This window comes from Salvelinus sp. IW2-2015, linkage group LG20 (assembly GCF_002910315.2).
Source record: "Salvelinus sp. IW2-2015 linkage group LG20, ASM291031v2, whole genome shotgun sequence".
Classification (NCBI taxonomy): domain Eukaryota; kingdom Metazoa; phylum Chordata; class Actinopteri; order Salmoniformes; family Salmonidae; genus Salvelinus; species Salvelinus sp. IW2-2015.
This window is the reverse complement of record NC_036860.1, coordinates 47,972,674-47,987,592: the sequence shown is the minus strand read 5'-3', so window position 1 is coordinate 47,987,592 and position 14,919 is coordinate 47,972,674. Positions and strand designations below refer to the sequence as shown.

Genomic DNA, 14,919 nt, shown 5'->3' with positions numbered 1-14,919 from the left:
CCCCCCTCCGTCTCTGTGGCTGACGTGAGTTAAAAACATCCCCCCTCCTTCTCTGTGGCTGACGTGAGTAAAACATTTAAACGGGTTAACGCTCGCAAGGCTGCGGGCTCAGGCGGCATCCCCAGTCACGTCCTCATAGCATGCGCTGACCAGCTGGCTGGAGTGTTTACGGACATATTCAATCTCTCCCTATCCCAGTCTGCCGTCCCCACATGCTTCAAGATGGCCGCCACTGTTCCTGTACCCAAGAAGGCAAAAGTAACTGAACTAAATGACTACCGCCCAGTAGCACTCACTTCTGTCATCAAGAAGTGATTTGAGAGGCTAGTCAAGGATCATATCACCTCCACCTTACCTATTACCCTAGACACTTCAATTTGCTTACCGCCCCAATAGGTCCACAGACGATTCAATCACCATAACACTGCCCTATCCCATCTGGACAAGAGGAATACCTATGTAAGAATGCTGTTAATTGACTATAGCTCAGCGTTCAACACCATAGTACCCTCCAAGCTTATCATTAAGCTTGAGGCCCTGGGTCTCAACCCCACCCTGTGCAACTGGGTTCTGGACTTCCTGACGGGCCACCCCCAGTTGGTAAGGGTAGGTAACAACACATTCGTCACGCTGATCCTCAACACAGGGGCCCCTCAGGGGTGCGTGCCTAGTCCCCTCCTGTAGTCCCTTTTCAAGCATGACTGCACGGCCTGGCAAAACTTAATAATTAAGTTTCCCGATGACACAACAGTGTTAGGCCTGATCACTGAAAACGACGAGACAGCCTATAGGGAGGAGGGCAGAGACCTGGCCGTGTGGTGCAAGGACAACAACCTCTCCCTGAACGTGATCAAGATAAAGGAGATGATTGTGGACTACAGGAAAAGGAGGACCGAGCATGCCCCCATTCTCATCGATGGGGCTGTAGTGGAGCAGGTTGAGAGTTTCAAGTTCCTTGGTGTCCACATCACCAACAAACTAACATGGTCCAAACACACCAAGACAGTCGTGAAGAGGGCACAACAAAACCTATTCCCCCTCAGGAGACTGAAAAGATTTGGCATGGGTCCTCAGATCCTCAAGAGGTTCTACAGCTGCACCATCAAGAGCATCCTGACTGGTTGCATCACTGCCTGGTATGGCAACTGCTCGGCCTCCGACCGCAAGGCACTAGAGGGTAGTGCGTAAGGCCCAGTACATCACTGGGCCAAGCTTCCTGCCATCCAGGACCTTTATTACCAGGCGGTGTCAGAGGAAGGCCCCAGAGGAAGGCCCCCGGTGTCAAAGACTCCAGCCACCCTAGTCATAGACTGTTCTCTCTGCTACCGCATGACAAGCGGTACCGGAGCGCCAAGTCTAGGTCCAAGAAGCTTCGAAACAGCCCAGACTATTAGCATTGCCCCCCCCCCCCCCCCTCTGCTTTTACCAACTGCTACTCTCTGTTTTTATCATCTATGCATAGCTACTTTAACAACTCTACCTACATGTACATATTACTCATATCATATATCATATCTATTGCACCTTGCCATGCTGCTCGGCCATCGCTCATCCATATATTTATATGTACATATTCTCATTCACCCATGTCGTGTCTTTAGTATCATTAAATGTGAAGACTGTTATTTTATCAAATCAATTCTCTGTAATTATCATTACCTGATTAAACTAATCATGTAAATTTAATTAACTAGAAGTCGGGGCACCACGGAAAATGTCAGATATGTGTTAAATGGTTGTCAAGAGTCAGGGGCAGGAGAGCGATATGGTGTAGCCAACGGAGCCTTTATTTTGGCGAACCAAAAACACACGGCAAAGAGAACACGAAATAACAATAGGGTTAACATAACCCAGCGCAACAGACTAACGTGCGCAATACATGAAACAGAATAAACAAACCACACAACGACATGAGGAAACAGAGGGTTAAATACACAACACATAATGAGGAAATGAGAACCAGGTGTGTGGGAAAACAAGACAAGACAAATGGAAAATGAATCGGCGATGGCTAGAAGACCAGCGACGTCGACCGCCGAGCACCCGCCGAACAAGGAGAAGCATCGACTCGGCAGAAGTCGTGACAGAAAATGTTCAGATTAAAGTTAGAATTTTCAGAATATACTCTTCAGATATTTTAATATCTGATCAATTAGTCTTCTATTAACCTTTTGTCAATAGGGGAGCTGTAGCACTATTTCTTTTTTTACATTTCCAAATTAAACTGCCTCGTACTCAATTTTGCTCGTACAATATGCATATTATTATTACATTGGATAGAAAACAATCTCTAGTTTCTAAAACCGTTTGAATTATGCTTGTGGGTGAACCAGAACTCTTTCTACAGCGAAAATCATGACAGGACATGCGAAGGTCAGAAAACTAGGCTCTGTTCTCAGATCAGTTTAAAGCTCTGTGTGTGCCCTATGGGTCGAAATGAACTGCACCCGCCTTCCCCTGGATGTCAGTAACCAATGAGAAGTGGAATGGAGTCTCTACGTATTTCTCAGAGTTTATAAAACGCCATGGAGTGACATGTCCTTCTTTTGGACGCTCCTCAAGACGCAAGAGAGACATCAGAATGGCATGCTCAAAAGCTCTCGTTATCGGGCTAAGATATATCCGTCTGTGATTTAATTCGATATAGGTGTTAGAAAAACTCATAACGAAGTTATTTTAAACCGATTTATATCAGTTTATGCGAGTATATTGCTATTTTCGGAATTTTCGTAGTATTGCGCTTTGAGGATTGGACATGTGTGTGCCACGTAGCTATTGTTAGCTGCTAGTTCCGAAGTTGAAGAGGACGTTTTACAACAAAGCAACGATTCTTTTGGACAAAGGACACCTTGCCCAAGATACTGATGGAAGCTCGTCCAAAAGTAAGAGCTATTTATGATTTTATTCCGTATTTATCTGGAAAAATGTAAACGCATTTGTCGGCCATTGTTGCGGCACTAGTCTGGCTGTAACGCACACTGTATGTCTAGTAACGTTAATTTTAAAACTAACTCAGCGGTTGCATTAATAACTAATGCATCTTTCATTAACTGTCCAACCTGTATTTTTTTTGTCAATCTAATCGATAAATAATCGTAAACTTAGGTGCCTTTCCAAGATGGCGCCGCCAGAATGCATGCATGTTTTTACAGATTGCATAGATTTGACAGATTGACAGATTGCATAACCACGATTTGTGATGCTAAATATGCACATTTTCGAACAAACTCTATATGCATTGTGTAATATGATGTTACAGGACTGTCATCTGAAGAATTCTGAGAAGGTTAGTGAAAAAATGTATATATTTTGGTGGTGATAACGCTATCGCTCTTTTTGCCTTGAATCAATGCTGGGTGATGTTAGCTCATGTGGTATGCTAATATAACGATATATTGTGTTTTCGCTGTAAAACACTTAGAAAATCTGAAATATTGTCTGGATTCACAAGATCTGTGTCTTTCAATTGCTGTACGCTGTGTATTTTTAAGAAATGTTTTATGATGAGTAATTAGGTAATACACGTTGCTCTCTGTAGTTATTCTAGTCGCTTTGGTGAGTTTTGTGATAGTGGCTGCAATGGTAAACTATGATTTATACCTGAAAAATGCACATTTTTCTAAAAAAACATATGCTATACCAAAATATGTTATCAGACTGTCATCTTATGAAGTTGTTTCTTGGTTAGTGGCTATATATATCTTTATTTAGTCGAATTAGTGATAGCTACTGATGGAGTAAAAAACTGGTGGAGTAAAAAAAGTGGTGTCTTTTGCTAACGTGGTTAGCTAATAGATTTACATATTGTGTCTTCCCTGGAAAACATTTTAAAAATCAGAAATGATGGCTGGATTCACAAGAAGTGTATCTTTCATCTGGTGTCTTGGACTTGTGATTAATGATATTTAGATGCTAGTATTTACTTGTGACGCTATGCTAGGCTATGCTAGTCAGCTTTTTTACTGTGGGGGGGTGTCCCGGATCCGGGTTTGGGAGGAACTAGAAGTTAATGAATTATTATTATTACCTTCGTCAGTCTCATCTGAACGTCAGAAATTGTTGGTTATCTGCACAAACCCAGCCTTTAATATAAATCATCCATACACCAATTGGCTCAATTATTTATTTACTAACTAATTAAACAATTACAGAATATACAATACATAATAACATTATACCATCCCTAGTGGACTAAACAAAAACAGTTTGGTTATAACACAATAGATTCAGAGAAGAGAAGGGGTTTTGGAAGGAAGGCTAAGGAAGATGGGTCTCTATTGGCCCTGGGAAGCTATTCTTACATAAATACATATGCCACTAACGATAGCTCATTCGTAAAAGCAATACATTGTAATTACGTGAAGCTGGCTTTGATTGTTGAGTTGGTGATGTGAGGCTCTGGTTTGCCCAGTCTATGTTCTTTGTGGAATCTTCCGGGTCGTCGTGTGAGAGGTTCACATGGTCTGAGAGGTTCATCTCACTCTGGAGATTCGTCCAAGTCAGTCAGTGTTCTCGTATTAGATTTGCTACCTTTCCAGCTGCAGTCTGTTAGGCGGTCATCTAGGACTCACTTCTTCTTGAGTGATCAATAGTTCCGAGTTCATACCATTTCACGTGTAGAGCAAGCTCCCACGTTTCCTGGCCTGTATTGTTAACATTAGAATTAGTCCTTTTAAACGTGAGGACAAATTCTTGCGGTATTTGGAACATGAGTGACTTTTCGTTATGTCGAGTGGATATTCAACAATTCGCCACCACAGCTCACGCTGGGGTTTGCTTAGTTCAACGTGAATTGGGTCACTGGGGCTCTTATAGAAATGTAGAAAAGGGGTTGGTTCATAATTTCCAACCAATGCCTATTCACTTGGGTGTGGCTACTGACTTAGTTAAACTTTACAGGGAAGACGATTTTCTCATATTAAAAGTTAACATCACTTTAAATCATTTCGCAAATGGTTTCATCTTTACTCATTCATTTTATACAATAATTAGATGCAAACCTCATAACTGAGGGACCTGTATGAACAGAGTTAGGGTAATGTAGCTGTATTGTCTTTCATGAGGTCACAAACATGAAACAAAATGGACCGGGTCGTAGCGGGCTTCTCCACCAACCGTTTACACATTCTCCAAAATAGGAGTATTGTTCATTTCTCAAATTCTTGGATGTAGTAGAATTGGGTGGGAGAATCCCTTTGTCTTGTCTTACTGTGAAACTCTCTCTCAATTGCATGGTCAGGGAGAGTCTCTGTGGTATTTACGACGTGGTTGTAAGGTCGTAAAACTGCCCGTAAAACTTACTTGTTAGATATTACTGCACTGTCGGAACTAGAAGCACAAGCATTTCGCTACACTCGCATTAACATCTGCTAACCATGTGTATGTTACTAATACAATTTGATTTGAACAGGTTGACCCTCCTTTGGCAGCAATAACCTCAACCAAACGTTTTCTGTAGTTGCAGATCAGACCTGCACAACGGTCAGGAGGAATTTTGGACTATTCCTGTTTCCAAAACTGTTTCAGTTCCACAATATTCTTGGGATGTCTGGTGTGAACGGCTCGAGGTCATGCCACAGCATCTCAAATTGGGTTGAGGTCAGGACTGACTGGGCCACTCCAGAAGGCGTATTTTCTTCTGTTCAAGCCATTCTGTTTTTGATTTACTTCTGTCTTTTGGGTTGTTGTCCTGTTGCATCACCTAACTTATGTTGAGCTTCAATTGGTAGACAGATAGCCTTACATTCTCCTGCAAAATGTCTTGATAAACTTGGAAATTCATTTTCCCGTCGATGATAGCAAGCTGTCCAGGCCCTGAGGCAGCAAAGCAGCCCCAAACCATGATGCTCCCTTCACCATAGTTTACAGTTGGGATGAGGTTTTGATGTTGGTGTGCTGTGCCTTTTTTTCTGCTCACAGAGTGTTGTGTGTTCTTTCCAAACAACCTAACTTTAGTTTAATCTGTCCACAGAATATTTTGCCAGTAGCGCTGTGGAACATCCAGGTGCTCTTTTGCGAACTTCAGATGTGCAGCAATGGGTTTTTTTGGACAGCAGTGGCTTCTTCCATGGTGTCCTCCCATGAACACCATTCTTGTTTAATGTTTTACGTATTGCAGACTCGTCAACAGAGATGTTAGCATGTTCCAGAAATTTCTGTAAGTCTTTAGCTGACACTAGGATTCTTCTTAACCTTATTGAGCATTCTGCGCTGTGCTCTTGCAGTCATCTTTGCAGGATGGCCACTCCTAGGGAGAGTAGCAACAGTGTTGAAATTTCTCCATTTATAGACAATTTGTCTTACCATGGACTGACTCTTAGAGATACTTTTGTAACCCTTTCCAGCTTTATGCAAGGCAACAATTCTTAATCTTAGGTTCTTCTGACATCTCTTTTGTTCGAGGCATGGTTCACGTCAGGCAATGCTTCTGGTGAATAGCGTTTTTTTATGGGGCAGGGCAGCTCAAACCAAAATCTCCAATCTCGTCTCATTGATTCGACTCCAGGTTAGTTGACTCATGACTCCAATTAGCTTTTGGAGAAGTCATTAGCCTAGTGGTTCACATAATTTAAACATTCACAGTGTAGGTTGGAAAAAGTCTGTATTCAATATAGACAAGAAAAATACAATAATTTGTGTTATTAGTTTAAGCACACTGTGTTGGTCTATTGTTGTGACTTAGATGAAGATCAGATCAAATTTTATGTAAAAATGCAGAAATCCAGGTAAATCCAAAGGGTTCACATACTTTTTCTTGTCACTAGATCCATGCGCTGTGTTATGGATTTTAGCATATCAACCACACCTTGTGAAATACAGTAGCTATTGCATGCTCATTGTTTGATTCTTTGTTGTGATAAAAATACTTTGGGATTCACCTGTTATGTGGTAGACAGAATTGAATCCCATCCCAAACCTGCCAACTTTGTTTGGGTCTTTGCGTTTGATGCTCCGGCCTGTGGTCGTGATTCCCTCCCAGTCCTCTGCTGTGAACTCCGCGTTGTTGAAGGCATACAGTGCAGGACCTGGTCACAGACACAACTACAGTCAGTTAATCATACACATTAGGACCTGCTGACAGACAAGACAACAGTCAGATATTCATATACTGTAATGTTCTGTATTTATTTTCTTAGTCAACCTTGTGTTCTGTTTCTTTGTGTTCATGAACGTAGCCCTCTCTCATTTTTGTTCATTGATTTCACCGGTGTTAGTTAGTTACTCACCTGGTCTCATCAGCTTCTTAGTTCAATGCATTCTGTTTGTGCCTTTGTGAGGTATTGTTCGTTTTGACTCTATTAAGCCTTTTCCTAGCTCATTTGTGAGAACTATTAATCCTTCAGTCCTTGTTTTGATTCACCTGCCTGTTTGCCTACCTGTGTATGACCATTGCCTGCCTATGACCACGATTCCTGCCTTCTGCGAAGGCGAAATAAACACCTGCCGCGCTCTGCACGTGAATCTACACCTTTTTCTCCCTGAGTATTCATTACATATACATTAGGACCTGCTGACAGACACGACAACAATCAGTTATTCATACAGCACAAGACCCTGCTCACAGAGACAACAGTCAGTTCATTCAGTAGTTTGTCCCTCTTTTCAACACTTTTGCACCAATATATTTTATTCAACCAAATCAAAAGTGGCGGGGCACCGCTACACCAGATTGAAAAGTACAAAACCCAACACAAAACAGGCTACCTAAATATGGTTCCCAATCAGAGATAATGACAAACACCTGCCTCTGATTGAGAACCATATCAGACCAAAACAAAAACGGAGAAAAACTAGACACACAACATAGAATGCCCACTCAGCTCACGTCCTGACCAACACTAAAAACAACGAAAACACAAAAGAACTGTGGTCAGAACGTGACAGTACGCCCCCCCCCCCCCCCCCCCCCAAGGTGCGGACTCCGGCTGCAAAACCTGAACCTATAGGAGGGTTGGGGGCATCTGTCCCGCGTGGCGGCTCTGGCGCAGGACGTGGACCCAACTCCACCATAGTCTTTGTTCGCTTTAGTGTCCCCCTTTGAGCGGCGACCCGCCGCCGCGACCTTGGCCTGGAACCCCTAAAAAGGCCCCACTGGACTGAGGGGCGCCTCTGGACTGAGGAAACTCCTCGGACTGAGGCAGCTCATGACTGAGGGGCAGCTCATGACTGAGGGGCAGCTCATGAACTGAGGGCAGCTCATGACTGAGGGTAGCTCAGACTAGAGGTAGCTCAGGACTGAGGGCACCTCCGGACTGAATGGCAGCTCGCGGACTGAATGGCAGCTCATGAGGGAGGGCAGCTCATGACTGGAGGGCAGCTCATGACTGAAGGGCAGCTCATGACTGGAGGGCAGCTCATGACTGGAGGCAGCTCATGACTGGAGGGCAGCTCATGACTGAGCCAGCTCATGACTGGAGGGCAGCTCCTGACTGCGGGCGGTCTCTGCGCGCTCCTGACTGCGCGGCGGCTCTGGCGGCTCCTGACTGACGGACGGCTCTACCGGCTCTGACTGACGGACGGCTCTAGCGGCTCCTGATGACGGACGCTCTAGCGGCTCAGGACAGACGGGCGCTCAATGGCGCTGCAGACGGCAGCTCAGATGGCGCGTGGCAGACAGGCAGCTCAGATGCGCTGGGCAGACGGGCAGCTCAGATGGCGCTGGGCAGACGGGCAGCTCAGACGGCGCTGGGCAGACGGGCAGCGCAGGCGGCGCTGGGCAGACGGGCAGCGCAGGCGACGCTGGGAGACGGCAGACTCTGGCCTGCTGAGGCGCACAGTAGGCCTGGTGCGTGGTGCCGGAACTGGGTGGTACCGGGCTAAGGACAGCACCTCAAGGCTAGTGCGGGGAGCAGCACAAGGGCGTACAGGGCTCTGGAGACGCACCAGGAGGCTTGGTGCGTGGTGCCGGAACTGGTGGTACGGCTGGAGCACGCACCACAGGGCGAGTGCGTGGAGGAGGAACAGGGCTCTGAAGACCCCAGGAAGCCTGGTGCTACTGGGCTGGTGCGAGAGGTGGCACCGGATATACCGGACCGTGAAGGCGTACTGGAGCTCTTGAGCACCGAGCCTGCCAACCTTACGGGTTGAATACCCCCTTAGCCCGGCCAGTGGGGTGAGGTGAAATAACCTGCACTGGCCTGTGCGTGGCGAATGGGGGACACCATGCGTAAGGCTGGTTCCATGTACACCGGCCCGAGGAGACGCACTGGAGCCAGATGCGTTGAGCCGGCTTCATGGCACCTGGCTCGATGCCCACTCTAGCCCGCGCCGATACGAGGAGCTGGGATGTACCGGCACCGGGCTATATGCACACGTACAGGAGACACCGTGCGCTCTTTCGCATAACACGGTGTCTGCCCGTACTCTCGCTCTCCACGGTAAGCCCGGGAAGTTGGCGCAGGTCTCCTACCTGACTTCGCCACACTCCCCTTTAGCCCCGCCCCAATACATTTTTGGGGCTGCCTCTCTGGCTTCCAGCCACGCCTCCGTGCTGCCTCCTCATACCACCGCCTCTCGGCTTTAGCTGCCTCCAGCTCTTCACGAGGGCCGCGATATTCTCCAGCTTGAACCCAGGGTCCCTTACCGTCCAGAATTTCCTCCCATGTCCAGGAGTCCTGTGTACTTGGTCGCTGCTGCTGCTGTCCCTTAACACGCTACTTAGTCCTTTTTTGGTGGGTGGTTCTGTAACGGCAGATTTCCTCCTCTTCGTCTGAAGAGGAGGTGTAGCAGGGATCGGACCAAGACACAGCGTAGTTAGTGTCCATGTTTTAATAATAAACAACTGAACAAGACACAATACAAAATAACAAAAGTGAATCTAACCGAAACAGTCCTATCTGGTGCAATGAACACAAAGACAGAAGACAACCACCCAACAAAACCCAACACAAAACAGGCTACCTAAATATGGTTCCCAATCAGAGATAATGACAAACACCTGCCTCTGATTGAGAACCATATCAGGCCAAACATAGAAACGGAAAAACTAGACACACAACATAGAATGCCCACTCAGCTCACGTCCTGACCAACACTAAAACAACGAAAACACAAAAGAACTATGGTCAGAACGTGACAGCATGACATTGTTGGGAGCATATAAAGTGTGGTACTTGTTTTTGCTAATGCCAGCTTGCCACACATTTGCTGGCAGCACTGTGTGAGCCAGAGAGAGAATGTTTCCTGATGCTCAAAGCAAGTGACCACTTATATTTCTGCATTCCAGCATGATGATTAAAATTATAAATCATATACTACGTACAAATGAGATTTGACGAATTAGCGAGATAACTTTGGTCCACTCTAAGTTCAACTCAGGATAACCAGTGGCTCAACTTTTAACCAGGTACATTTCTATTGCAACAAATCTTTCAGAACTAACCTGCTCCAAGGCAGGCTAACTAAGAGCTAACTCCATTTATCCTGAATGAAGGACCATTGAAATCCCATTCCCTCCCTCTCGCAAGGATTGCGTCATCATCCCCTTCATTTGAGGAAGACGACTGACAAAATATTGTAATGTTTTTTTGTGTTAAAAAATAGTCATGTTAAAATACCTATCAAATTACACATTTAGTAATGACAGAATGCATTTGAAACTTAAGCACAGTACTACTTTGTATGAATTAATATAATTATTTTATCGATAGGAGTGTGAAAAAAGGTGCTCGTGCATTGATAAGCACACCAAAGCTAACAAAAAAGACAGCATTAACAATATGTAATAAAAGAAAGAAGGCACTTCTAACAGTCTATTTCACACCATAGCTGAATCTTCAAGATAACTTTTTTTCATTTTGATTTCAGCACAAATTAAAAAGTGGCACTGACTCACCCATGAATTGATGTATCAGCATTGTCTCAATTTAGAGTTTGGCATTCGACTAGTCACGTGCGACATGAACGAGCAGTTACTGCCCAGGCTTGAGTAAGCGGTGGGTGCACAATCAATATCCACCTTCATAACATGGATGAAGCCTAAGCTGGAATGTGAAGCTAACTGAAGCTGGCTAGCTTTAAAAACCATGAGTAGATCTAGCTTGCATAGTATTATACACATTAATCTGGGCATGTTGCCCTGCTGTTAATCGAATGTTGTGGTAGAAAGCCCTTACTGCATTTGCTGCCTAGCAGTCAGCATGCAATGAGACCAAGTCAGCCTCAGACAAATAGCTTTTCCTGAATTTATTCATTTCTGATGTATTCATTAGTGTTGTAGTGTAATGTTGAAGTAAAATGGACATTTCATAAACCACTGTCAAAGATCAAATTCAGCATGTTGGCTGTCTAATCAACAGTGAGCCCTTCTAATGTAAGGTTCAATTATAAGTTATTTATTTTGGGTCGTTCCATATGATTTCAATCACTTTCTGACTGCATCCGTTGTGATTTTAAAGAAACCTTTCATACATACAGTGCATTTGGTAAGTATTCAGACCCCTTACCTTTTTCCACATTTTGTTACGTTACAACCTTATTCTAAAATGGATGAACAAAAAAAATATTCCTCAATCTACACACAATACCCCATAATGACAAAGCGAAAACAGGTTTAGAAATTTTTGCAAATGTATTAAAAATAAAAAACAGATACCTTATTTACATAAGTATTCAGACCCTTTGCTATGACACTCGAAATTGAGCTCAGGTGCATCCTGTTTCCATTGATCATCCATGTTTCTACAACTTGATTCCACATGTGGTAAATTCAATTGATTGGACATGATTTGGAAAGGCACACACCTGTCTATATAAGTTGACAGTCCATGMCAGAGCATAAACCAAGCCATGAGGTCAAAGGAATTGACCGTAGAGGGGGGGGGATATAGTTCAATCTAAATTCATGTACACAAGACATCATAGAATCAGGTTTATCTTCCAGAGATTTTCCAGATCTTCCAGAGCCGATGTAAAATCCATGAGTCCCAAAAACATTTCTGTTGCAGCTGAACCGGAGGCTAGATGCCCACCCGGACCCTCCCCCATGGAGTCAGGTTTTGCGGCCGGAGTCCGCACTTTTGGGGGGGGGGGGGGGGGTACTGTCACGCCCTGACCTTAGAGAGCCTTTTCATTTCTCTATTTGGTTAGGTCGGGGTGTGATTTGGGTGTGCATTCTAGTTTTTATATTTCTTTGTTGGCCGGGTATGGTTCCCAATCAGAGGCAGCTGTCTATCGTTGTCTCTGATTGGGGATCATATGTAGGCAGATTTTTTTCCACCTTTAGTTTGTGGGATCTTGTTTGTATGTAGTTGCTTTCTGCACTGCATGTAGCTTTACGTTCGTTTTATATATATATTTTATTTTCGGTGTCATCAAATAAAAGAAAGATGTACGCTTACCACGCTACACCTTGGTCTAATCCATCTCTAAACGAACGTGACAGTATCTTTTGTCTGACAGCAAACATTTACTACAGGCTGTGGTGTATCCACTACCATCTCTTCACTAGCATCACGTTTTCTCAATTATTTCAATCGCCTCCGCATAGGAGATTCGATTGACCGCTCTAACTTGCCACCTCAATTTCCTTCAACCTTACAGGGCACTCTAGGAACTCAGGATCATGATCCCCACCACAATTGAAACACAGTCGTTATTCTACACACCTTCCTTCAGTATACTCTGTTCGTCTGCACACACTTGAAACATGGCCAAATCCTTTACAATTCTTGCACTGCAGGGGTTTGGGGACGAAAGTTCTTACGGCGTATCTTACATAACCAAGCTTCACATCCGTAGGTATTGTCGTGGAAATYTTCGCTCAATCCTATTTCTCAGATACCGGAACTTGGGAATTGAAATAGACTTTATTACAAAGTAACAAGCCGAGCTGGCCCATGGACCAACTGCCGGACTTATTCTCAGTTCACTCCTTTAATACAGTTTCATGCTTATAAAAGTTTCATAGTCCCTCCASTTTACACTAATAACCATATCCCCTCGGCTTTACTCCACCATTGTTTCCAAATCTAAGTTACTGTCACGACTTCCACCGAAGTCGGTTCCTCTCCTTGTTCGGGCGGCGCTCGGCGGTCGGCGTCACCGGTCTTCTAGCCATCATCGATCCACTTTTCATTTTCCATTTGTTTTTGTCTTGTCTTCTCACACACCTGGTCTCAATTTCCCTCATTACATGTTGTGTATTTAACCCTCTGTTCCCCCCATGTCTTTGTGCGGAATTGTTTATTGTAAGTGCATGTGCACGTTTTCTCTGATGTGCGAAGGGTTTTGTTACTAATTTGTTTGTTGTTCTGGTTCCCGGTGGGTTTTATGATTAAAACTGCTCCGTTGATTACCCAGTTTTTCTCTCCTGCGACTGACTTCCTTGCCGCCAGTTACGCACTCCCTTACAGTTGTTTCCGCTCAGCCTCTAGTTCCTTGGATCAATTATATTGGTGGCGCGCCTATACATTATTTCCAAGAAAATAATAAGTACAGATTAATATAGGCAATTATAAGATTGCTACATGCCATTATCGGACTATAATATTACTATGGGCCATTATAGGATTAAGTACAGATAAGTATAGGCCATTATAGAATTATACCAAAAAATACACTTAATCCCATGATTACACATAGTGCCTTTGCTTACCCCCTTTAGTGCTATTTAGCCTTTTAACAAGAAACACATTCTCTTAACAGAAAACACCCATAGTATTTGCTCTTTATCAAAAAACAACAGGACCGACAGACTTTCTTATTTTTCTCCATTCACCCAGCGGGTCAGACGCTGGGCACCAACCACACTACGAATTCAATTCAGGTATTCAACCTGAACACCCGTTGTCACCCCTGAGATGACTCCTTTGACGGGTGCTCTACTCCAAAGTTCAAAACACAAAACTTCTGTTGTCCAGATTCTTTTGAGGCCCACTGCAATCTTCCTCTACTCTTCAGAAATACAATTAATCAAAATAAGACCACTCCTGGTCACTCTGACAGACTCCCCTTTTCCAAGCACACACTTCACCATTTTCCACACCTCAAACAGGTTTCTCATATGTAGCCTTACTCAACAAACGCATCTCAACAAGAAGCGATTCTTTATCATATACACACGTATCGTCCACTCCAATTTTAGACAATTTCCTTTTTGTTACAGTTTTCAATATTACTGTTGTCCATTCAAACATTCGTCTCCACCAAATGTACACGACACGCTGATAAATTCGAACTCAGCATCCACTTTCGCCATCTTCCCCTCCCAGTCAAGTTTCTCTCTGTGTATACAATTGTATTCTCCCGCCCGTCTGTTCCTTGTCTGGGTGTGTCGTCACTTCCTTGTTTGGTCATAGATGGCTATTACTAACTCATTGCCCTCTACTGTCCCGGGGTATTACCGCCGCTTTCCCGTTATTTTTGTCTTCATTATTCAAGCTAATGTCTTTTTAGGGAGCATGTGAGCACACTCAATCGGTTCGGCTGGCCGGAAGCCAGAGGCTCAGAGCACCGTGAGCCTCACAGAGAGAGCTGGTCACTCAACCGAGACTGCTCTTCTCTGTGTAACGGAGGCTCTCTGACCATCTCTCCTCTGTTCTCATCCTCCTAGATCTATCCACTGCCTCCGACACCGTGAACCATCAGATCCTCCTCATCAAACCCCACACCCCAAAAATAGTAATTTGTTATGCCACTGCTGGTCTCTTGGCCCTCCCCCCCTACGGAAGGGCAGCTCCCGTTCATCCCAGTTCAAGCTGTTCTCTGTCCTGGCACCCCAATGTTGCAACCAGCTTCCCCCTGAACCTAGGACAGCAGAGTCCCTGCCCATCTTCCGAATACATCTGAAACCCTACCTCTTCAAAGAGTATCTTAAATAATCCGTCAGCACCCCCCCCCCCCAAAAAAAGAAAGTTATATTTTGAAAATAACTAACACTGGCTCTTGACTCTTTTCTCCCTACTAGGAGAAAACATACTG

At 44.4% G+C, this 14,919-nt stretch overlaps 1 protein-coding gene across 1 annotated transcript in view; it reads right to left on the bottom strand.

The window, feature by feature from the left end:
- LOC139029453 (sacsin-like) overlaps positions 1-14,919 on the bottom strand; it is a 44,015-nt gene that overhangs the window by 23,818 nt on the left and 5,278 nt on the right. The window contains exon 5 of the mRNA XM_070449464.1: positions 6,879-7,025. Coding sequence (XP_070305565.1) covers positions 6,879-7,025 — 147 coding nt within the window. The remainder of the gene's footprint in view (positions 1-6,878; positions 7,026-14,919) is intronic.